General features: G+C 54.4%; 2 protein-coding genes and 1 long non-coding RNA gene across 7 annotated transcripts; 1 reads left to right on the forward strand and 2 right to left on the reverse strand.

Moving 5' to 3' along the window:
- Nucleotides 1-405: 405 nt before the first annotated feature.
- Nucleotides 406-7,298, reverse strand: Dmwd (DM1 locus, WD repeat containing). Of its 2 annotated transcripts, XM_004867127.4 has the most exons (5): nt 6,745-7,298; nt 5,446-5,628; nt 2,202-3,467; nt 1,276-1,350; nt 406-951 (listed from the first exon to the last, which is right to left on the reverse strand). In XM_004867127.4, the coding sequence occupies exons 1-5, from the start codon at nt 7,183-7,185 to the stop codon at nt 904-906; spliced, it is 2,013 nt and encodes a 670-aa protein (XP_004867184.2). In that variant the 5' UTR covers nt 7,186-7,298; the 3' UTR covers nt 406-903. The 2 variants fall into 2 exon arrangements, with proteins under 2 accessions (XP_004867184.2, XP_087056793.1); XM_087200667.1 differs by lacking the exon at nt 1,276-1,350 and having other exon boundaries at nt 6,745-7,238.
- Nucleotides 7,243-15,275, forward strand: LOC110346097 (uncharacterized). The gene is made up of 5 exons (XR_002389928.2): nt 7,243-7,350; nt 11,662-11,856; nt 13,060-13,159; nt 13,632-13,802; nt 14,316-15,275. It is a non-coding gene; the product is annotated as an uncharacterized LOC110346097 (long non-coding RNA).
- Nucleotides 9,180-24,226, reverse strand: Rsph6a (radial spoke head 6 homolog A). 4 transcript variants are annotated; one of them, XM_021246172.2, is made up of 6 exons: nt 23,414-24,223; nt 19,885-20,119; nt 16,534-17,304; nt 14,599-14,746; nt 13,870-13,983; nt 9,180-9,558 (listed from the first exon to the last, which is right to left on the reverse strand). In XM_021246172.2, the coding sequence occupies exons 1-6, from the start codon at nt 24,082-24,084 to the stop codon at nt 9,290-9,292; spliced, it is 2,208 nt and encodes a 735-aa protein (XP_021101831.2). In that variant the 5' UTR covers nt 24,085-24,223; the 3' UTR covers nt 9,180-9,289. The 4 variants fall into 4 exon arrangements, with proteins under 4 accessions (XP_021101831.2, XP_004867280.2, XP_021101833.2 ...); XM_004867223.3 differs by having other exon boundaries at nt 13,866-13,983; nt 23,414-24,221; XM_021246173.2 differs by lacking the exon at nt 9,180-9,558 and adding an exon at nt 12,744-13,062 and having other exon boundaries at nt 13,866-13,983; nt 23,414-24,226.
- Nucleotides 24,227-24,275: the final 49 nt, after the last annotated feature.

The following is a 24,275-nucleotide window of genomic DNA, read 5'->3' on the forward strand; positions in this document are numbered from 1 at the left end:
CTGGGCCACAGCAGGCCCAGGCCCAAGTCACCAAAGACTTGTCCCTGAGGCAGCTCAGACTCTACTTGGGGCGGGGGCCTTGATGGTACCTCTGGGAGCTGCCTGGGGGAGCACAGGGGACAGTCTTTGGAAGAGTGGAGTTGGACAGCTCAGTGCTTTAAAACAACTTTCAGGACTCCTGCAAGCACATGAAAGAGGGGCTCCTGGCTGCCCACTCTCCTCGGAAGGGCCCGGCTGCTCCTCATGCCCTTGTGCCCTCCCCTCCCGGGCTCCAGCAATTCCGGAGCAGGCTGGGGGAGGCAGCCTGGCCACTGCTTCCTTTGGTAAAAGCCAGGTCCTAGGACAGCGGCCAAGCGCACGCACACACTTCCTCCCGTCCGCCTCGCACAGGGAACAGAGCCGCCATGCAAACAGGGAACTTTAGTATAAATAAGAGGTTCTGGGGGACAAGGAGGGCCCTGGGGACTTCAGTAACTTAACACTCTTCAAAAGCACAGAGGACAGCAAGGGGTGGGATGCAGTAGGGGCTCAGAGAGGGGCCACTCCCTGCTCTGCCCTCACCTCAGGGGCGCACTGCAGAGCTAGGGCTCTGGTGGCAGGGACCTTCTCCCAAGGAATGACCAGTCACATGCTGGGGACAGGGATGTGGGTTAACACTGATGTTTCAGAGGAAGGATCACAGTACTTGGCAACGGGTGGGTACAGGGCTGAGGTCACAGGGGGCGCTACATCCCCGTGTCTGGGCCAGTTTGGGGGGACCCCCGATATTTGTGCAGGCCGGGAGACCAGAGCAGTCCTTCCTTCCTGGTTAGTCTTGTTAATCCGTTGATCCATGAGGTCAGCAGGGAGGGTCATGGCTAGGAGGCTGGGAGCATGGGGCGGAGGACCCCAGCATCCTCGGCTTCACACCACTGTGCCGCTCGGGGAGTTGCCTGGCTGGGAGGAGATGCCCTGGGAGGACAAGAGGGAGACAGGGGGGATTAGACACCACCTGCCAGTGCCCAGGGAAGGAGCTAGCTAGTCCTCAAGGCCACTCCTGCCCTGGGTCTGCCCCTCAGTCCACCCCAGCCCCGAGGCCACTGCACTAGTCCCGGGAGGCACAGCTTGGCTGGTGGCTAGCTTCCCTGTCCCAGCAGTCCGCAGGGTCACATAACAAAGTACTCAGGAGATTCGGGCAGAGACAGTGGGGAAGGGGAAGGGAAGCTGGGGTCCCTTTCTGACTTGGGGGAGTGGCCCTGAGATGCTGGAAAGGCAAGAACTCAGGGACAGTCCTACCTCTACCACTGACTTGCTGGGTGACCTGGGCCAACTTCCTTCCCCTGCCTGGGCCTCGGTCTCCTCCTCTGTGAACTAGGGAGACAGAGGGGTCTCTTTCAGGACTCAGTTGGACTCCCCAAACCCCACCACCCTTGCCTCCGAGATGAGACTGTTCCTGGGTTCTACAATTCGGGAGTCTTCCCCACGTGGAAGACGCAAGGGACTGAGCTGCGGCCCCTGGATCTGGGATCCTGGGCACTAAGGAGCAGAGACACTGAGGACACTGAGCTTCCCAGGTTCCCACACTGCCCCATGGGGACCTTCTCAACCCGACAGCCGCCTGGAAGTGTGGGGACCCTTCCCTGCCCATCTGAAAGGCTGTCTGTCCTAAAGGGGGTGAACAGGGCAGAGAGGGGCAGAGCCTGGCCCAGGAGCCTGGGTCTGATTCCCAGGCCCTGCCTTCCACAGTGGCCTCAGATCCTGAAAGTCTAAGAGCCATGCTGGAAGCTAGGCCCAGAGGCTTAATTCTGCCTCAAAAATCCCGTCATCTGAAATTGGATTCTACAGAAATGGGATCTGCCCTGAGACCAGACCTAGGAGCAGGCACATGGGGCCTGTCAGGTGCCCTTCAGGATGCTGCCCATGGGTCCCCCGGTTCCCGCTGACTCGGACCCCTGCCCTGCTCACTGCTGGCTGGGGCCAAGTGCACTAAACCTGAGGGGTCTCATTCTAGGGCACTAAGATCTCCATGCTTGGGCCGGGGATTTAGCTCAGTGGTTTTGCCACCTGCTGCGCAAGTACAAGGACCCGAGTTCGATCCCCGGTATCAAAAAAAAAAAAAAAAAAAGATCTCCACGCTTCCCGTCCTCCCACAGGGCCAGAGGCCAGGCCAGTGCCATGTCTGGTCTGCCCACACCTCCTCCCAGTCCCGGGGTGGGACTCACTGCCTTGCCGGGCCTGGCCCAGGTGCAGATGAGGCCCTCCTGGCAGGCGGTGATGATGCAGTCCTCCAGGAACAACAGCACCGTCAGGCGCTCCTGGGCGATCTTCTTGCACACCAGGGGCTCCAGCAGTGGCACCTCGTGGATGCGTGGGCACAGCGCGGTGCCTAGCACCTTGGCAGGGTCCAGGCGGCTGCGGGGGGCAGGGCCGCTGGGCTTGTCGCCACCGCTGCCCCCACTGCCCCCTCGGCTGATGTTGCCCAGGCTATGGTAGCGCTTGTGCTCCTTCTCGGACCCCCGGTCCCGCCGCTCCTGCAGGGTGAGCGTGGCGAAGCGGCCAATGCTGAACGGCGTGCCCGGCTCCGCTGCAGCACCTGGGCCGCCAGCCTTGCCACCGCCTGCTGGGTGTGGGAGGCTGTTAGAGCGGGACAGGGAGCGGGGCAGGGGGCCCAGGCCAGGCTCCGGACCCCTCGAGTTGGCAGTGGCTGGCGGCGTGGCACCCGGGGTGCTAGGAAGAGTGCGTGTGCGGGTCAGGGGCGGGTGTGGGGAAAGCACGTCTTCCGTGAGGTCCCACAGGCAGAACTGCGTGTCCTGACCCGCTGAACCGAAGCGGTAAGTGATGGAGCCGGCCTTGGGCAGCGGGGAGAGCGGGGCACCCCCGCCTGCGCCTGGGCCAGCGGCCTCAGGCTCCTCCTCCTCCTCGCCGCTCCCATCCCCGTCACCACTGCCCGCTGTCACCTCTTCTGCCCGCGTGGTATAGGGGTCAAAAGCCACAGCGTTGACCCAGGATTTGTGACCGTGGCCTCGAGCCACCACGCGGCCCTCAGTGAAGGACCACACAGTGACCAGGTCGTCTTCGCCTCCTGTCACTACATAGCGGCCGTCGGGGCTCCAGCACACGCAGAGCAGGCCCCCAAAGTAGCTCTTCATGAGCCCCCGCAGCAGCATAGAGTCGAAGTGGAAGACACGCAGGCAGCCGTCCTGGCTGACACAGGCCAGGTGGCGGCCGTCGGGCGAGAAGGCAAACTCGTTGAGGGGCCCTTCGCCCACCGCCCACTTGGCCAGCGGGTTGCGGGGTGCTTTGCTCTTGGCGGCGTAGACAGCAAAGCCCTCGCCCTGCTTCAGCAGGCTGTACTGGGGTGGGGCTGAGGCGCACGGGTGGCTGACATTGTACAAGTACAGGTGGCCGCTAGCGTGGGAAGCCAGGAACAGGCTCTCAGATTCAGGCAGCCACTTGAGATATGTCACCTTGGTCTTGTCAATCAGCCGCTGCAGGGGGAGACAGGGAGGGGTTGGAGAACACCGTTAGCTCTTGCCGCTCTGACCCCAACCTGGGGCCACCAAGGCCTGTGTACCTCGGCCAACCCCCAGGCCCTGCTGGGGAGCAGCTCCCACACTGAGGGAGCCAGATGCCAGGTCACCATAGGGAAGGGGAATAGGGCTGCCTATGAGGGGGCCACGGGGAGTTCCATGCAGCCCTGATGGCCCGTCTTTGGCAAGGGGACAGTCCACTGCCAGTCCAGTCCTCCACCTAACCCTTACCCCATCTTCACCATGTGAGGGTTAAGGCAAGAAATTGATTCCCACGATGTCGGCCCTAGCACATGATAGCGAAGGGCCCCTCAACGAGTTTCCTTTCTCGTTCAACGGCCGCCACCTGGCCTGTGTACACCCAGCAGGCACCTTGAAGATATTTCCTGGACAAATGACTGACAGCCCCATCCTGCCAACTGCTTATGTCAAAAACCTTCACAGCATCTTCCCTCCTCTCAGCTCATGTCCAATCCTCCAACAAATCCTGTGGTCCTGACTTTCAAAGTAGAACCTGACCTCCTCTCACCAGCCTACTCCGGCTGCCACCAACCTCACACTGCCTCCCTGGACTCCAGGCCTCCAGCACCTGGGCTGGTCTCTTCTTTCTAGTCATCAGAGAGGAGCTGTTAAACACAAGCCAGCACCTGCCCAGGACACTCTGCAGCCTTCTCCGCCAGGGTTCCAGGGAGAGCAAAGCCCTGTGCACCCTCCACCTGGACTAGGGGACTTCTCTCCCACTCTGGGAGAGCTAAGAAAACCACCCTCCCCAAATCATTCTCTGCTCTACGGCTCAGATATGCCAGGCTGGAAGGCTGCTCCACAGACTCCATCCACCAGAAATAGGCAAAGTCTCTGCCAGGCTGCCAGGGAACTGGCCCCTCCTGCTATGTTCCCAGATTCATCTACCATCCGCTGCTCTTCTTCAACCACCGCCCTGGCCACCTGGCCTTCCAGTTGTCCTGCTTCAGGACCTTTGTCCTCGGTGTTCCCTCTACTCAGACTCTCCTTCCCCAGTGACTTTTCTGGCCTCCTTCAGATCTTCTTCATTTCAAAGTCACCTCCTGGCAAGCCCTTCCTGACCAACCTATTTCAACTCACCAGACTTCCCCGCTGCTCCTTTCCCTACAGCCTCACCACCAGCCAGCATGCAGGACCCTTACTGTAGCTGATAAGCATGTGCCTCCCAGCTTGACTGGAAGCTCAGCATGGACAGGCCCTTCAGTCCTTCTGCTCCCTGAGATGTGCTTGGAACCATGCCTGGCACAGGACAGATGCTCTGTAACTGCTCCGTGAATGAATGAGCTAATGCCTTTTAATCCAGTCTCTGTTTCACTCATTCCCTTCAGCCACTCACCCATTTGGACAGTATTTATGGAACACCCCTCTGGACCAAAGAGAAGGAGATACAGGGCAACAGCAGTCCCTGCCTGCAGATGAGGCCTTGTGCTGGCCTCTCTTCTTGAGCCTAACTGGCCCAGACTGAGCAACTGCCATGTATGAGTTTATATCAGTCCTAGCCAGAAAGGATAAATATCCTATTTGCAGAGGAGGAAAACTGAGACTTAGAGAATAGTCACCTTCCTGAAGTCAAAGAGCAAGTCAATGATGCAGCAGGGATTTGAATCCAAAGCCCACAGAGCTCAGAACTTGAAGAGCAAGGGTATCCAAAAAGGCCCAACCAGTTACTAGCCTCAGTCCCCCAATCTGCAAATGGGCACCAAAATTTCTTACCCATTGGTTGATGAAGCTCAATGAGTAATCCGTTCAGCACAGGGCCAACATAGCAGAGGGTCCGGGCATGACAGGGGAAGCTGTCATTATGAGCTGCTGTCACCCCATTCCCCATCTCTTTTTCCCCCTGCCCCCTTAGGCCCACCCTGCTCCCAGGCAGCTGCAGTCCCATGACAAACAGCACTTGTGGGCCCACAGTCACCTCCTCATTGAACAGCTTGCTGGTGTCCTTCTTGATGAGGTCCAGGTATTGCACCTGGCCGGCCGAGAAACCCACCAGCAGGGAGATGGTCTCCGTGGCAGCAGTGAACTGGTTGAAGTCATGGCAGGTGGGCTGGGTGCCCTTGTAGATCCGTTTGTCGATGGGCTTGTTGAGGTCAATGGACTTGAGTGGTGGGAGGAAAAGGAGTTAACGCTTTACACCACTGAGAGGAAGGAAGAGGGTGCTGAGGTTGAAGAAAACCGCTAAGAGGAAGCAGGGTTAAATGCCTGAGGGAAGTGGGTGGGTAGGTGGGGAGGGAGGGAGGGCACAACCACAGACAGGAAGGGGACACAAATCACAGACAGAGTGGGGCAAAAAACCAGCTGGAAGGACATCCCCTCAGACCACTGTGCCTTTCCACAGCTGGACCCTCCCACCACAAATTTAGGCTTCCCACACCATCAGGCTTCAGGGTTCCCATAGTCCGAGACTTCCAATTTTTTTCCAGCCCCATCCCAGCCCCTATAACCTCAGCAACTCCATGGGACACAGCACACTAGTCCAAGACCTCAAATCCTCAGCCACACCCAAGTTCAAGGCCCAATACCCCAGAATCCCCTTCAGTTTGGAGACCTTAAACATCAGGACTTCTGTCACAGCCTAGGGACCCTTCAACTCTGATGACCCCCATAAGCGAAGTACATTCTTCACCTCTGGCTTCTGAGGATCCTCATCACTCCAGGGGTCTGCCCCTCTGGGACCTAGATCACTTTAGGATGCCCACGCCTGAGGATTTCTCCTATCACCTCAGTCTCCCATCAGCTTAGGTCCCTCAAGACCTTCACGACCTCCAGACCCCGATTTTCCCTAGGATCTCATTCACCTATTACCTCTAAGAACTGCATCTCCTCAGAATCGCTCTCATTCCCGGGCTCCCTAAATCTCAAGACCGCCCCCCCAACACCTGCAGATTATAGTATTTCTGGGCTGTCCCTCTCGTCCGAGCTTGCATCATCTTACAATTCTCCATCGCCTGCAGAATTCCTGCTACCCCAGAATCATCTCAGATGTCTAATCACAATCTCCACTACATATGGAATACTCATCATCCCCAAACGGAAGCCATTCCCTTATCACCTTCCGGAATCCTGCGTTACCTCTAAGAATCTGGTCCCCCTGGGATGTCCATCGCATCTAGGACGCCTTTCTCCGGGGCTCCTGTCAATTCGGGGACTCACCTATCATTTCCCAGGGACCCAGTCCTCTCAGCACCCAGGCCCCACAACGCGGGCCGCTCACCCGTTGGCTCCCGCGGCGGCAGCAGCCGGGGTAGAAATAAAGCTCGCGGCCCAAATTGAAGCAGACGCGGTCTCCTCCTGCGCCCAGTCCCGCGGGCGTGGCGGGCGGCTCCCCAGGCCCCGAGCCTTCAGGCTCCCCGAGGCGCACGAGGCTGAGGCGCACGGCTGGCAGCGCGGGCCCGGGCCCGGGGCCTGCGGGCGGCGGGGACGACGCGGGGCCCGCCGCGCCGGGGCCAGAGGTAGAGGCAGGGCCGGGCGGGGGCTGCGGCGGCTGGGGCGGCGCCGGGGTCTGGGCGGAGGCCGGCCCCGACCTGCGAGCGGCGCCGTCGCCGGGGAGCAGCTTGTAGAAGCCCTCGCGGGTGCGGAACTGCGACTTGATCTCCGCGCAGTCCCCCATGGCGGCGCCGGGGCCCGAGCCACCCTCCCCGCCACCCGCCGCCATCTTGGGCGCCCCCCGGGCCCCGCCGCTGCTGGACCGCTGCCCGCAGCCCGGCCCCCTGCCGGAAGCCTCGGCCCGTGCCGGAAGAGGTGGGATCGTCGCCGCCCGGCAACGCCTCTTCGATTGGCACCCGGGTTCGGAGCCAGGATGAGCGCTGCCGTCGCCGGGGTAACGGTTCTTGGTTGCGGGTGGGGTCAAAAGATGGGCGAGGCCTCCAAAGACTGCGGTTGAAAAGCAGTCGGCTGCGGGGGCGGGGCCCGCAGGAGAAGGGGGCGGGGCCGCTTTGAAAGCTCTAGTACTTAACAACGGCTCCTGGGAACCGCTTACCTAGCAACGGAGGGACCCTCAAGAGGCCTCTCAGTATTACAGCCTTCCCATGATATCATAGCTTACCCCAAGTGACCCTCGTGTCTTCTTAAATTCACAATACACCCTTCCCGACCTCCATTGTTCCTACTGACAGCTTAAAGTCCCTATTTCTCCCCACCCCCAAATCCTAGCTGACCCCAGTGTTGCCACAAGCTCCCAAATTTCATCTGATCCACTATAATTGATGCTAACTCCAAACATCTATATTTTTCACCAACCTCCAACATACTTCTCTGTGACTTCACTGTCTTCAATAACCTCACTCTCCCTCCAAAACCTACCTCTGACTCCAAAATTTCATTGATCCTTGCAATGCTCCTGTGCCCCACCAGTAACCCAAAGTCTCCCCTCTCTTCTGATGAAGCCACCTTGGCCCGAATACAGATTTCTCTAGACTCCAGTACTCAAAGGCTTCTCAGATTTCTCACCAGAATGCCCCAGAGGCGTCCTACTAGCAAGTCCTACAGTGAGTGTGGCATCTTAGGGCTGGCCCTGCCAGCTCCCCAGTCACCTAGGTCACAAATCTGCGTGTCTCCTTGAATTTATACCATTTCTCTTCACTCCTCCCACTTCCAGTCCCCAAGTCTCTGCAACCTACCATCAGAATTCCTTTTTCATTTCCTTCCTTTTTATAGTCCTGCTCTGAATTTTTCTGCTGTTCCTAAGTCCCCCTGCATCAATCCTGTCTCTGGTCTCCCGGACTCCTACCTCACCTCTCCTATTCACTACTAGGGAGTGAACCTAGGACCTTCACACTGAACCACATCAACAGCCCCTCCCCTCTTTTAGACAGGGTCTTGCAAGTCACTAAATTGCCTGGGCTGGGCTCAGACTTGCAATCTGGTTAGTTTCCCACAGTGCTGAGATTACAGGTGTGAGCCATCATGTCTGGCTTCACTAGACAATTGTTGTTTTAAAGATGGGGTCTCATTGTGTAGTTAGAGTTGGCCTCCAACTCACTATGTAGCCCAGTCTGGCCTCGAACTCTTAGCAATCCTCCTGCTTCAGCCTCCAGAGTGCTGGGATTGCAGGTGTGTGCCACCACACCCCAAGGTTGAGACAGTGTCTCTCTAACTTGCCCTGGTTGGCCTCTAACTTGCAGTCCTTCTGCTTCAGTTTGCTGAGTAGCTGGAATTGGTCTGGCCTCAGCCAAGCTCTTTTTCTAGCCTCATCTCTGTCCCCTAACCTCTCACACTACGTGCCACCTAAAAGGAGAAACTGTCCCGTTCCATCATATTGTTACTGTATCTTGTCCTTGGGTCTTTGCATATGCTGTTCCCTATGCTTGGAATGCCCTTCTGTGTTCTTTTTCTTGACCTCTTAAGAGTTGGCTCAGCCCCTTTGTCAATCCTCTGAGCTCCTCCAGGGGGACTGTCATCTTGGGGGAAAAGTCTGTCTTCCATATACCGTGAGCCCTGGGAAGGCAGGCGGGGGCCCACGTGGATACTTCTGTGTCCTCAGCACAGGACTGGGCTAATAGGGTCACTTCGGTAACCATGTGATGGCCAGCTGAATAAATAAATGAAGAAGGGAGGACTCCACCAGCCGATGTCAGCTCCCGCCCCAGCACAGTGCAACAGCCCTGACTTGGCATCCAGGTCAACAAATGTGGCAAACGAATGAATCAATCACTGCATCGGAAATGTATTTTTCTTCTACCCCTGCACGCCAGGAGCAGGAAGCAAACGACAGTGAAAATACAATCCGGAACTGACTACATGGAAGGGAAAACTGCTGTCTACCTGCTTGGGGGAAGGGGCTGCAGGGCCTTAGTCCTCCAAGTCCTCGTCCTCCTCTTCCTCCTCGTCCTCCTCCTCCTTCTCTGCGGCCGCCAGAGCCTGCTCCTGGGCAGCCCGCAGGGCCTGCTCCTCCTCCACCGTGGGGTCGCCCATCTCCATGATCTCCGGGCCACTCGCGTACTCCTGCTGGACTGTGGCTGGCAGGGCCGGGTTGAAGTTGTCCGGGCTGTACTTGTGACCCCAGCCGATGTAGAGGTTCCCAAACTTTCTAGAAGGGCAGCGAGATACCACGAAACTCTGAGGGGGCTGCCCAGAGTGTGGGCACAACCTGTCGGCAAAGTCTCGAAAAGTCTCGCGGGGTCAGGTGAAACACACCCACCTGGTTTCTCTGTCCCTTCGTTCAACGGACAAATGTTTACTGAGCACCTACTCTGTACAGGCTTAGATCTACTGAGAGCATGTGTAGCTGCGGGAGTGCTTGAAACATAGCGAGGGCAAGGGGAGGGCTTATGTTTCCATCTTATTATTTAATTTTCTAATTTCCCTTGTGATGTCATCTTTATGGAACCCAGGTCCTTCCCAATGAGATACATCCCCAGTCATTTGTTTGTTTGTTTTGTTTTGCTTTGTTTTTGGGACAGGGTGTTACTAAATCTCTAAGTTACTCAGGTTGAACTCAAATGTGTGATCCTCTTGCCTCAGCCTTTCAGAGTGCTAGGATTACAGGCATGCATGCCCTTTCCTGGCTTGTGATTTCTGCTTGACCTATTGGTTATATAGGAGAGTATTATTTCCTTGCCACATACTTGTGAGCTTCTCCAGTTCCCTTCTGTTATGATTTCTAATTTAGTTCCAAGGTTGTCAGAGAAGATACTTTGCATGGTTTCAATTCTTTTACATTTATTCAGAATCGTGCCTCAGTACCTGGTCTGTCCTGGATTGTGTTCCATGAATGCTTCAGAAGAATATATATTCTGCTGTTGGGTGAAATGGATTTTTTTTTTTGGTACCAGGGATTGAACTTGGGTCCTTGTGTTTGTGCAGCAGGCGGAGAAACCACTGAGCTAAATCCCCAGCCTGAAATGGATTTTTAATTAGTTTCAATTTAAATAATAAAATTGAGACTCAATTTGGTTATTGAAAAACCTCTATGTATGCCTGGAACATCTTGGGTACCTGAATCTCCATTTTCAACTGGAAATATTTTTAAGTCTGAGTACAGGTCAAGTATTTCTGATGCGCACACCTGTAATCTCAGCAGTTAGGAGGCTGAGGCAGGAGGATAGATGCCAGTTCAAGCCCAGCCTGCACTACAAAGTGAAACCCTGTCTCAAGAAGAAGAAGAAAAAAAGTATTTCTGATGATCTGAATACAGGCCAGATATTTCTGGTGAAAATTTAGCATCCAAATTGAGGTGCACTGTAAGTGGAAAGTACATCCCAGATTTTGAAGACTTAGTTGTGTTTTGGGTCCCCCCCCCCGCCCATGCTGGGGGAAAAGCCTCTCAAATGCTAGACAAATGTTCTACCACTGAGCTACACTCCCAGCCCTTCAATGTATTTTGTTTGGTTTTTTTCTTTCTTTCTCAGTGCTGGGTTCGATCCCCAGTACCAAAAAACAAAAAAAACAAAAACTCAGTGCTGGGGGTTGAAATGAAGGTCTTTTTTGTCCCCCAATGGTGGGGATTAAACCCAAAGGCTTGGCACTGAGCTGCACGCCCAGACCAGTTTTAATTTTTAAATTTTGAAACAGGATCTTGATAAGTCACTATGTTTCCCAGGGTAACTTGAACTTTCTCCTTCCTTTTCCTTCTCCTCCTCTTCCTCTTCTTCTTTTTTATGTTTATGTTTTTTGTTGTTATTATTTTGAGCCAGAGTCTTGCTATGCAGTCCAGGCCGGCCTTGAACTCACTATGTTCCCCAGGGTGGCCTCAAACTCACAGTGATCCTCCTGCCTCAGCCTCTCAAGTGCTGGGATCACAGGTGTGCACCACCACTGCGTTGTTTTTTGTGTTTTTTTGGTACCAGGGATCAAACTCAGGTCCTTGCACTTGCGCAGCAGGAGGCGAAACCACTGAGCTAAATCCCCAGCCCCACCACTGGTTTTAATCTAGTGTCCTCTGCATGCTGGGCAACTGCCCTACCACTGAGCTCCATTCCTAGCCTTGAAGACTTAGCATGAGACAATGAATATAAAATAGCTCGTTAATGATTTCATATTATTGGTTTCATGTTTTAATTATAACATTTTAGTATATGAGATAAAATATGTTACTACAATTAATTTATTTGCTTATCTTCATTTTTTAAATATGGCTACTAAAACATTTTAAATGATCTATGTAGCTCTTATGCTATTTATGTTGCTCTAGGTGCTGGAGCACAGAAGGAAGCAAAGAAGACCAAGATTCCTGGCCCATTGCCACTGTCCTGCTTCAAGGTCGATAATAAAGGAGGCCACGGGTTGGGGATTTAGCTCAGTGGTGCCACACCTGCCTGGCAAGTGCAAGGTCCTGAGTTCGATCCCCGGTACCAGGAAAGCAAGCAAGCAAGCAAGCAAGCTACTGGTAGGGTCCTCACCTATCAATTCTGCCTTTCTTCATAATTCCAAGTAGAAAAGGAGAGAGGAGCAAGTGGAAGAAAAGGGAGGGGGCTCCAGGAGAGGGAGCAGCAGAGACAGGGAGAGGGCAGAGAGAAGAGGGGAAGAGGTAAGATCCAGAGCTCTGGTCCTGGAGGAGCGGTTTTGTTTCCACCTTGTTTTCAGGTTTCGCTGTTCCACAGAGCATTGCTTTCCTCTGGCTCCTCAGCGCCTCTCAACACATAGCCACCCAGGTAGCCTCCAGGCTTCCACCACCCCTGGCCACATGACCCCTGAATCAGCAATCGGCCTCACTTGGAGCTGTTTAAAAATGTCAGATCTTGGGCCGGGGATTTAGCTCAGTAGTTCCACCACCTGCCTCGAAAGCATAAGGACCCGAGTTCAATCCCCAGCACCAAAATAAAAAGCGCCAGATCTCATCAGGCATGGTGGTACATGCCTGTAATCCCAGTACTTTGAAAGGTTGAGACAGGAGGATCTCAAGTTTGAGCCCAACCTGGGCAATTTTGTGAGAATCAGTCTAAAAAAAAAAGCTAGAAGTGTTGCTCAGAGGAAAGGCCCTGGGTTCAAGCCCCACTGCTGGGGAGGAGCCTGAGATTCAGGCTCCATGCCAGACTCCCACAACCAGAAATCTGCGTCCTATCCAGATGCCCCGAAGCCCTCATATTCACAGCGTGGGAAGCTCTGTTCTTTGATGTTCCTTCTGCCGGCCTTTGCCCGCTACCCCCTTTCCCCTGCAGATTTCAGCTCAGGCTGCTTTCCCCAGGAACCGCTCCCTAATCCCCGAATGCATGACAGGTGCTGCAGGCGCGCCCTGCACTCACAGCTGCACTCGTCCCTTTGTAACAGGGCATTATTTGGCAGGAAGGGTCGGGGCATGTTGTCTGCCTCTGCTTCCACTACCTGCTCTGGGAAAGCAGCCATATCCGTCTTTCCAACAAAGGGCCTGGATCCAGAACACAGTCGGCAGTAGTGACATTCCAGGGTCTTTTATAGGGGAAGGATGGACAGCCAGGTGGAGGAGTGGGGGTGTGGACAGAAGGGTAGATGGGGAGGTGGAAGGGTGGGCAACTGGAACCCCAAGTTTGGATCCTTTGATCCAGAGGCAGGTTGGTAAGTTAGGGGGTGGCCAGAGAAGGGGTATGGCAAAAGCAAGCTTGTCATTTCCCAGCTTCTGGAGAAGAAAGAAAAAAAATTGCCAAGAAGTGGTGAAAGTACCAAGATGACATGAAATCTATGAAAAAGCTGCTGCCACCTGGTGGACAGAGCTGGTAAGCGCGCCCCCCTCCCGGGCAGAGCAGAGGGGCTGCCACAGGCCTGGTGACTGGGCTGAGGGACTGAAGTGGAGGGTGTGGCTGGGGCCAGAGCAGCTGAGTGACTCTGGCTTACCAATCTTTTGGGAGCAACTGATAGGCTATCCTCGTGGAGAAGATTTCAACCTCCTGGACAGGAGACCCTTCCGATTGGACAAACTGTCCAGGGATCCAGAAGAGTCAACTCTCCCTGCCCAGAAAAGGCCCTGCCACAGTGGTCAGGGAACTGGAGACCCAGGCTGGCATCCCACAAGTGCCGTGTGGCTCTGTGCCATTCCTTTCCCTTCTCGGATCCTCCATTATTTGATTTTGGGGGGTTTTTTGTACCGGGTATCGAACTCAAGACCTTGCAAGGCAGGCGCAGCACCACTGAGCTAAATCCCAGCCCAGATCTTCCATTCTTTCATCTGAGATTTTTTGTTGTTTACAGATTGAACTCCTGGGCTCAAGTGATCCTCCTGCCTCAGCCTCCAGAGTACCTGGGACTACAGTTCCTGCCACTGGCTCAGCTTGGATTTTTTATTTTAGCCCCAGTGGTACCCCGGGGAGGAAGTTAGGGGCTTAGTCCCCTCAAGGGCCTCCTCCGAATCTGCCCTTGCTGGTGAGTTGCCAGCTCCAAAGGAGGCCCGAGAGGGTTCCTGCTGGGAGGGACGGGAAGCCATACTTGCCACTGGCGTAGGCGTAGGCCCCGGGCCACAGGTTGGAGCGAACTACTGCCACAGAGTACTGTGGGCAGAGGCTGCAGGACAGGCGGGTGGTCCAGGGAGACATGTTCATAATTTCTGCAGCGGGAGGTGGAGAAGCACAAGGTCAGGGGTCCCCATCCCCTGCACAGAGCCCAGGGTGGAGGGGGAGAAGGAAGAAAGAGAGCAAAGCCAGAGGACCACAGTGTCACCCAGGCAGCTGCCATGACAACAGCATGGGCTGTGCCTTCTGAACCCCAGCGCCAGACCTCCCTCTTGCTCAGGTGTGGGGCCCACTTCAGCCCTCTGAGGCTCAGTGGTGGCACCTGGGTGAGGGGCGGGGATAGGCAGCTGGTGTCCCTCGAAGGCTGGGCTCAAATCCAGCCTCTGTCCCCCACCTCCACCCGGCCTCTCCTTCCTCTCCCCTCCAGCTGCCTCATCCAAAATCCAGCAAAGTCTCACCTTGGGGTGGCAGGGCCCTAACTACATCACCCTCCCCAAGCTCACCAGGAACTCAAAGACCCTATCTGGAGATTAAAGCCATTGCCACATGCCACATGTGACTCTCATCGCTCCAGGAGAGGGGCGGTATCCAGTGAGCACTGAGGCTCCAAGAGATGGGAACGGTGATGCCCCCGGACGTCCTGCCTGGCTTCCCTCTGTGCCACCCTCTCCCAGCTAGGCGCTTCCACACGAGGACGAGGGGACCCTCACCTGCATCTTCTGAGAGCGGTGTCAGCAGTGGAGGCCCGATCTCCTGCTCCACTTCCTCCAGGACCTGGTCGGCCTTCTCTTCCTCCTCCCTCAGTTCCTCCTCCTCCTCCTCCGTCTTCTGCAAAGGGTTCACCCAAGTGCAGCGGCCCTGGAGTGGGAGCATGGTCAGGTGGTAGCCCCAGGGGACAGAGCTGGCCTGAACTGGGGAGGACACTGGGGCACCTCCCTGTCTGCGGCCCTCTTCATTCCTTCACTGGTTCTCACTCACATCTGTAATGAGCACTTCCCAGAGGCGGGTGCTAGGGATGAACCCTTGAGAAAGGGGACCTCAGAGTCTGCCCTGTGCACCACACTTGGGAGCCACGGCCTCCATTTGCCCATCTGTGCAGTGGGTGTCACAGATACCTCTCAAGTTGGATCGTTGCTGGGTTCAGGAGCCTCTCCAGACCCAAGGAATGCTTCTTTTTGATTTTTTGTTTGGGTTTTGCTCCATGTGCGTGTGTGTGTGTGTGTGTGTGTGTGTGTGTGCTGGGGCGGAACCCAGGACTTCGGGAATGAACATGTGAACAAGTGCACGGCACAGAGCAGACTTCCGCTCCCTCTGCTATGAAATGGGAATGGTAGTCATACTGATCTCTAAAGGAGTTAAATGGATTCAATAAAACATTGTAAAGTCAGTAACAGTCTAATTAGTTAGATCATTAAAAGTTCCTAGAACCCAGCGGGTCCTTTTTTTTTCCCCCAGTACCGAGGATTGAACTCAGCATCTTCTCACTGACATACATCCCCAGACCCTTTTTATCTTTAAAATTTTGACACAGGGTCTCTCTAAGCACCAGGTCGGGCTCAGATGCTTCCTTGAATGAATAAATGTATAAATATAGACTCTGAACCAGCTGTGGTGCGCATGCCTGAATCCCAGGACTCAGGGAGGCTGAGGCAGGAGGATCACTTTGAGTTCAAGGCCACTTTGGGCTACATAGTGAGATCTTTAAAAAATGAAAAGGAAAAGAAAATTTAAAAATAAATTTGGGACATTGTAGGCACAAAATCCAGATCAGGTCCATAACCTTCCTCTCTCTCTCTCTCTCTCTCTCTCTCTCTCTCTCTCTCTCTCTCTCTCTCTCTCTTCTCCCCCCCCCCCGCTTTTTTTGAGACAGAGTCTTACTATATAGTTCAGGCTGGCTTTGAACTCTCAGCAATCCTCCTGCCTCAGCCTCCCAAGTGCTGCGATTACAGGCATGCACCACTGTGCCTAGTATGGCCCATCATCTCTTGTCCAAAATTCAGAAATTTGAATAGCTTTGAAAACAAGGATTTGGGGGCTGGGGTGTAGCAGAGGGGTAGAGCACTTGCCTAGCATGTGTGAGGTCCTGAGTTGGATTCCCTAGCACTGAAAAGAAAACTAAAGTGTTTTCATAAGTCATTTGACAGCAAGTCTGAGCTAACGAGTTAGTCAGCTTTGCTGCAGAAATACTGATGCATTTGAAGACAAGCTGTGGGTCTTGCCTGGGTGCTCCATAATACACAGCACTTGATCTAAGCAACCTTTTCAAAATCTGGAAAATTCTGCTACAAAATGCATTCGGTTCCTAGAGCCAATCCTCCCAGCCCCTGTACCAGGGACTGAACCCAGGGCCTTCACTCCCTTCACTCTGAACTACACCCGCAGCCTTTTTTATTTTATTTTATTTATTTATTTATTTATTTATTTATTGGGGTGGGGGAGAGCATCTCCCTATGTAGTTTAGGCTGGCCTCAAACTCACAGCAATCCTCCTGCCTCAGCCTCCCCGAGTGCTGGGATTCCAGGTGTGTACCACCCGGCCCAGGTCCCAAGTTTCTGGCGGATTATCAACCATTGCCTGCGAATGAATGAAGTCTGACGGATGAGGGAGAGAACACAGGCCGGGCTCGTTGTGCGTGCGGGGCTCACCTGCGGCAGGATGTGCTGCGTGTGATGAACCCAGTTGGCCAGGGAGTCGACCAGCTCGAGCACGGGGATGCCCTCGAAGTCGGGGTTCTCCTCGAAGGAGTCGCGCCCCGCGCCGCCCTCGTCCTCCTCGTCGCCCTCCTCCTCGCCGAACTGGTAGAAGCCGAGCGGGCTGATGTGCGTGGCGGCCGAGATGCGCGCGATCTGGGCGCGCAGGTAGTTGGCCTCGTTACCCGGGAAAGGTGGGTAGCTGATGACCGGCGCGTCCAGGTGGCCGGTGAAGAACTTCCGGATCTTGCGCGCGCACACGATCTGCGCAGGCGTCACGTGCGGCAGGCGCGTCCACTGCCGGCCCGGCTCGGTGCACACGAAGTACAGGTACTTGTTGGCGCCCGTGCGGCTCTCCTCCTTGGGGACCACGGGCGGCGGCTTCCACTGCGGCTTGGGCACCACATCCACCACCTTCTCCTCGTCCTCTTCACCCTCCTCCTCGCCGCCGTGCGGCTCCAGCGCCTCGGCGCCTTCCAGCAGCAGCTCCTCGCCCTCCTCCTCCTCCTCCTCCTCCTCGCCCTCGCGGAACTCCACCTCGGCCACCAGGTAGCTGCTCCTCAGGCCCAGGATCTTGCCCCAGAAGCGGCACGTGTGCACCGGCTGCTGCTGCACAAGCTGCTTCAGCGCCAGGTAGATGCGGAAACTCTCGTCGGAGCTCAGCCCCACGCTGGCCTGCTCCAGGTGGAAGGCCGACTCCATGATGTCGGGCACCACGGTCTCCATCTACGGGGAAGGACAAGGGAGAGAGCGGAGGGCCTGCTCTGTAACCTGCCTCTTCAGCAGTCAAGAAGCCAGCGCCTGTAGTCCCAGCACTCTGGAGGCCGAGGCAGGAGGATGACTATGAGTTCGAGGCCAGCCTGGGCTACACAGTGAGACCGTGACTCAACACACACACACACACACACCGAAAAAAACAACAAACAAATCAGTTGTCTCAGCTCTGGAGGTCAGAGGTTGGAGATCAAGATGTTGACACATTTGATTTTTTCTGACAGTTGTGAGAAAAAAATCTGTTTTATGCCTCCTGCCACCTTCTGGTGTTGCTGACCCTCTTTGGTATCCCTTGGCTTTAGAAGCATCCTCTCATCCCTGCCTGCGTGAGTGCCCTCTCCCACAAGTTTCCTGTCCAGTTCTCCCCCCACCCCCTCAACACTGGGGATTGAACCCAGGGAGCGCTGAGCTACATCCCCCGGCCTTTTTACTTTTGAATTTGGGGAGGGGGTACTGGGGATCGAACTCAGGACCTTGTGCTTGCCAGGCAGGTGAGGTGCCACTGAGCTACTACTACATCTCCTGCCCTTGCTTTTGAATTTTGACACAGGGTCTTACTAAATTACCCAAACTGTGAGATCCTCCTGCCTCAGCCTCTCAAGTAGTTGGGATTAGAGCTATGTGCCACCATACCTGGCACCCTCTGCCCTTTTTTCCGTTGTTCCAGGGATCGAACTCAGGACCTTGCCCTTTTGAGGCAGGTGCAGTACCACTGAGCTGAATCCCTGGCCCCCTCTGCCCTTTTTTATACGGACACTGGTTGCCTTGGATTTGGAGCTCACACTGCTCCATTCTGATTGCATCTAAACTTGGGCCGAGGACATAACTCGGCAGCACTGCACCTGTCTGGCATGCATGAGGCCTTGAGATCGATTCCTGGTATCAAAAAAGACCAAAAACATGAAATCCCAGCTACTCAGGAGGCTGAAGCAGGAGGATTTGAGGCCAGCCTGGGCAACTAGAAAGCTCTTGTCTCTAAAATTAAAAATTAAAAAATAAAATAAAATAGGGCTGGGGATGTAGCTCAGTGGTGCCATGTCTGCCTGGCAAGTGCAAGGTCCTGAGTTTAATCCCCAGTACCAAAAAATAAAATAGCTGGGTATGAGCTCAGCACTCTTTGGGTTCAATCCTCCATACTGAAAAAGGAGGGAGCAGAAAAAAAAAAATTTAAAAAAAAAGGAGGGAGCAGTAGATTACATCTGCAATGATCCTATTCCTAAAGTCGCATTCTAAGTCATTTGGTGAAGGTTAAGACTTCAATATATTGAAAAAAGACTTCAATATTGAATTTTGGGGGGGCCTAGCCACCCCTAACTCTACTAGTGTAAAACTGAATAATGATTGCACCATCTGATGTACAACCTCTGTCAGGAAGCATGCTGAGCTTTTCCCTTAACCCAAAGGTATCTATTGCATTTTTAAAAACCTCAATTTGGAGCAGTATTAAAATGGACAATTTATTTCAGCTCCTTCCTTGCCCACTTAACTATACTACTGTTCACAGATGTTCAGAGTCCTTCTCTGCAGGGAGATTATACATCCCCACCTCATCCTGTGGAACCCAGGAGAGGCCATGTCACTCCCTGACCAGCTGAAGTAACAGTGAGAAGGACAAAGGCTGCAAGAATCTGTGTGGAGTTTGCTATGCCCTCTTTTTTCTCCTCTGCAATATTAGAAGCCCATGGGCTGGGGATTTAGCTCAGTGGTTCTGCCACCTGCCTCGCAAGCGCAAGGTCCTGAGTTCGATCCCTGGTACCAAAAAAAAAAAAATATATATATATATATATATATATATATATATTAGAAGCCCATGTCACAGTGGCCCCTCCCTCCATCACCCGGGTTTCCCCGTGACTGATGAATGCAGCACTCTTGACAGAGCATGAGCCAGACATACATTTAGGGGTGGGGGGGTAACCAGGGATCAAACTCAGGACCTCGCACTTGCAAAGCAGGCAGTGGAACCACTGAGCTAAATCCTCAGCCCCTTTGGTTCCTTTTTTTAAAATATATTTTTATTTTTTTATTTTTATTTTTTTTCAGATATACATTTTTGAAACAGGGTCTCACTATATATTCAGGCCGGGCTTGAACTGACTATGTCGCCCAGGCTGACCTTGAATTTGAGGTGATCCTCTTGCATGAGCCTCTTTGAAGTAATGAGATTACAAGTGTGCACCACCACACCCAGAAAACAAAACAACTTTTATTTTGAGATGGAGTCACTCCCTTTAGCGCAGGCTGATCTCAGACTTGGGATCCTCCTGCCTCAGTGGCCCAAAGTGCTGGGATTACAGGTGTGCACCACCAGGGCCCTGGGGCCAGCTTTCCAAACTAAGTGAAGCAGATCAATCAGCTTCTCCTCTGCTCCAAGCCTTCCAGGTGCCCTAGTGGCTGCAGAAGAAAGCCCCAGTCCCTCGGCCTGGTGGGTCACACACAAACTAAGACGGAAGTCACTTCAGCTGCTGGCTCAGCACACCTGCTCCCTTCCGGCCCCGATCACACAGCGCACCCCAGTGCCCACTCTCTCACCATCTCCTCCTCCATCTCCTGTTCCCGATCTCCGCCACCACCCTGGATGAACAGCGCCTTCTGCTTCTCCGCCATCTCGTAGGCGGGCTGCATCTCGGGGTCATCCCGTAGCGTGTCCAGCTTGCGGTGGAACCACTCCCACTGTGTGGTGCGGTTCAGAGACTCCAGGATGGACAAGGGGTCCTCGGGCCGCTGGTTCAGGATCTTGGTCAGGAGGTTCACCAGGTGCTCGTACCTGCCTCCCGTGGGAGCAGCGGGAAGGGGACACACAGCACCGCTCAGCTTCTGGGCCGCTGCTTCAAGCCTGGCCCCGTGCCTGTGCTGAGGACACAGGGGGAATGGAGACAGGGTCCCTCCCCTGGTGGAATGACATTCTGATGATGGAGGCAGACATTAATCAAACAGGGAGAACATACAGGGTGTCAGGCACTGGCTGGTAATTTCTACAGTGACAAAGAAATCAGGGAATGAATGGTCCGGGAGAGGGTGTCTGGGAAGGGGAGGTGCTTTGTAGTTTTAAACGGAGCCCAGAGAAGGCCTTGGCAAGGTGGCATTTAAGCTGAGATCCGTATGAAGAGAGGGGTGAACCATACAGGTTTTAGGGGAAGAGTGTTTGCGTCAGAGAGATAGGCCCTGTGACATTTAGAGTCCAATGTAATCTTGCTACCAAAACTCAAGGACACAAAGAGAAAGAAAAATTCAATGCTGATCTCATTTAGGATCCAGAGGCCGAAATCCTAAGCAAAATGAAGTCATGTGCCCAACCCTGGGCTACACAGAGCACACAGGTGCCACAAGAGCACAGTGACGTCTGCTCCATGCCCGAGGCCACTGAGGACACATCCCAGTGTCTCGCCATCTTCAAGTGAGGCGTGACTGTGTTAGCAATGGCACCCAGCAGTTTCAGAAAAGCATGACAGACTGTGACTGAACTGGGCCAGCCAGACTGCGGACTGGACTGACATGGAAATAATAAAACCTATCCGGCTTACCACGTGCACGTTAAAGGAGATCTATAACACTACCTCAGTAGGTACAGAGAAAGCCTTTGTAGTTAAAGAAAAAACTTGTGCTGGGCATGGTGGTGCATGCTTGAAATCCCAGCACTCAGGAGGCCGAGGCAGGAGGATTGCCAAGAGTTCAAGGCCAACCTGGGCTACATAGCAAGACCCTATCTCAGAAAACAAAAACAACAAAAAAGAAGAAGGTAAATTCTTCAGTGGTACTCCCTCACGTTATAGTTATATCTAGACGTCACCCCAAAACCTCATTGACTCAGACATGGGGTTTTTGTGTTGTTTTTGTTTTTCAAGACTGCCCTAGCCAGGTGTGGTGGCATATCCCTGTAATCCCAGCACTCAGGAGGCTGAGGCAGGAGGATTGCTACCAGTTTGAAGGCAGCCTGGGTCACATAGTGATCCTCCTGGGATTACAGGAGTGTGCCACCCTCCTGGCTACATAGGGAGCTTTTGAAAGGTGATTAGATTATGGCAGTAGTCTTGGTCAGGAGAGGCTGGGCACTGTGGGTGTGACCTGGAAGGGCATCTCTCCCTCCCTGGCTCTTCCCTTGACACCCTGCTTCCTGGTTGCCATGAAGTAAGCAGCTTTCCTGCACCAGGCCCTTCCACCATGCCTTCCTGCCTCGAGGGGGCTAACTATGGACTAAAAATATGGGCCAATGTAGACCTCTCCTCCTTTAATTTGTTGGTGTTGGGTGTTGAATCTCAGCAATGAGAAAGTAACTAAGACCTGTTTTTTCTTTTTTAAAGACACCTGCTTTAACCACATCTATCTAATGACATTCTTGAGGTTACAGCCTATGCAACACGACATGAAAAAGAAAAGAGAGGAGGATTGGCAAGAAGCAAAACTGTCATAGTTTGCAGATGCTATGATTGGGAATGTGTGCCAGTTTGGGAGGGGTGCTCCTGGCATGCTGGGGGAACAAGGAGAAGGGTCAGTGTGACCAGAGTGGAGGAATGGCTTCCAGTCACCACAGCCAGGCACTTGAGAGTGATGTTGAACCTTCACAACCAGTTGAGGTCTGAAGGTCATGCAGTGGTGCCACTGTCAGCATTTGAAGCGAAGTTGGTCTAATTGCAGAGCATGTATGTGTCACTGCTGCTGTGTAGAGACTGATTGTGTCATTTTTTTTTTCTTGCAGTGCTGGGATTGGAGCCCAGGGCCTTACACCCACTAGGGAAGTACTCTACCAGTGAGCCACATACCCCACCCCCAGCCCTTTTTAGTTTTTGCTAAGCTACCCAGGCTGGGTAGCTTGTAATTTGTGATCCTCCTGCTTTCGCCTCCCAAGTGGTTGGATTACAGGTGTGGGCAACTGTGCCTGGCTGTCAGCAATCCTGGGTGTGGTACAGGCCCTCACTGAGGCCAGGAAGGGTAAGAGGTAAGACTGGCCAGGGCTTTTGGAGAAGGAAACTTGAAGCTCCTGAGGTGAGATTTGTTGGTAGTTAATTTGGATTGGATTTCAGGCCCTCAGGTGGGAGCAGGCAGTGACTAGAAAAGGACTCTGGAGGGTGGGGTGGGGCTTGGGAAGCTGTGGGGAGAGGCGATACCTCCTGCACTACCTCCTGAGAGGAATGGTTGGCAGGTTCTGAGCATGGAGAGGTGGGATCAGCTTCATGCTTAAGCAAGACCCATCATCAACCTCACTTCCTCCTCTTCTTCTCCCTCCCCTGGCTCCAGACACACCTGCCTCCTCACTGTTCCTCAGGCCTCCCGAGCCTTTTGCATCTGCCCCGCCCCATCCCTGGACCCCTCTCCCACCAGTCACCTGCAAAGTGCTCTGACATCAGACCCCTGCTTCACACACTCCCTGTCCTCCTTAACCTGCCTAATTTTTCTGGTGGTACCAGGAATTGAACCCAAGGCCTTCATACTGAGTTACATCCACAGCCTTTTAAAAATTGTTTCAAGACAGGGTCTCGCTAAATTGCTAAGCTGCCTGGGCTAGACTCAAACCTATAATCCTCCTGCCTCAGCCTCCCAGCATGCTGGGATTATAGATGTGCACCACCACCCTTGGCTTCCCTTGCCATTTTTTATGTTTACTGTCCATTCTCTCTCTAGACTCTGGGTTTCATGGGTCTCTCATGGAGGCTGAGAGGTGTTTTGTGACCACAGCTAAGGGGCTTCTTCCTCAGGCAGGAAGCTCAGAGGGAACTGGCCCAGAAGCTGCGCTCCCAGGAATGGTGGACTCAGGTCACTTATCTGGAATCCTGACTCTGTTACATCCTAGCTATGTAGTCTGGGGTAAGTGACCTGATTTCTTGGGTTCAAGATCCTCCTCTGTGGAATAGGGACAGAGGACATGAGAACTAGGTGTGTGCAAAACGCTAGCAGTGAATGGCATGTCTTCCCAAACACCCAGCTGAGTGGGAAGCTCAGGGCAGTGAGTGGTTGCCAGGGAGGCAGCCCTGTCTCTGGTCTGAGACCCCAGAGTTGGAGGCAGGGCCTTGGGTAGGTCCCTTCCCCACCTGGGTGCCCATTCCCACTTCCTGGCCCCTCTCACAGGCTGAGGTCCGAGCCGACGCTGGTCTGCAGCAGGTAGGCCTTGGCGTTCTGCACCGCCAGATCCCGCGGCTGTGGCTCAGGCACCTCAGGGCTGTAGTACAAGAAGCCCTGCTCTGAGAACGAGAACCTCGGGGATCCAGGGTCGTCCCTTGGGTAGGGACTGTGCTGGGTGCTCGGCCTGAAGTGCTGGTCTTCTCTCTGGGAGCTGTCGAACTGGCTCAGGAAGCTGGCCCCTGGGGAGTGGTAGGTGGGCTCCAGTTGCTGGAAGAGACTGCCCTGGCCCTGCTGCAGCTGCTGCAGCATCAGATTGGTGGTGTGTTCGCTGGCCAGGGTCCTGCTGTCCTCCATGTAGGCGTGGGTCTGGAACCCCAAGGGAAAGCCGGGGTGCTCTGAGTGGCCCATGGGGGCCTCCGCGGCTTGGAAGATCTGGGACGTCTGCCAGTTCTCATTTTCGGGCAGGCTGGCTCCCTGGGACCAGCGGAGGTTGGTCTGCGGGAGGCCAGAGGGGGGCCCTTGACTGCCCCGCTGTTGGGACAGAAGCATCTGTGGGACCTCTTCCGGGACTGCAGCCTGGGGCTGCGAGGACTCCTGACTGCGCCGGCCATCGGGGCCCTGGAAACTCCTCGGGTTGGTGTACTGCCGGGAAGGGGCCTCGGAGGGGTCCCCCATGGTTCAAAAGAGGGGCATGGACTTCTAGGAGAGACAGGCTAGACAAGGCGCCCACGGCCACACTTCAGGCAAGGACCGGGAGAGGAGAGCCGTTAAGGGGTTGGGTCACCGGAGAAAGCGGTGTCCACGCAGGCGCGCCCCGCGTGTCCCCAGGGCGCTGGGAAGCAGAGATCAGACGGCGGAAGCCCCCA

The sequence above is a fragment of the Heterocephalus glaber genome, unplaced genomic scaffold (genome assembly GCF_053883595.1).
Source record: "Heterocephalus glaber isolate CG9 unplaced genomic scaffold, H.glaber_assembly_v1.0 deba00001744, whole genome shotgun sequence".
In the NCBI taxonomy this organism is placed as follows: Eukaryota; Metazoa; Chordata; class Mammalia; order Rodentia; family Bathyergidae; genus Heterocephalus; species Heterocephalus glaber.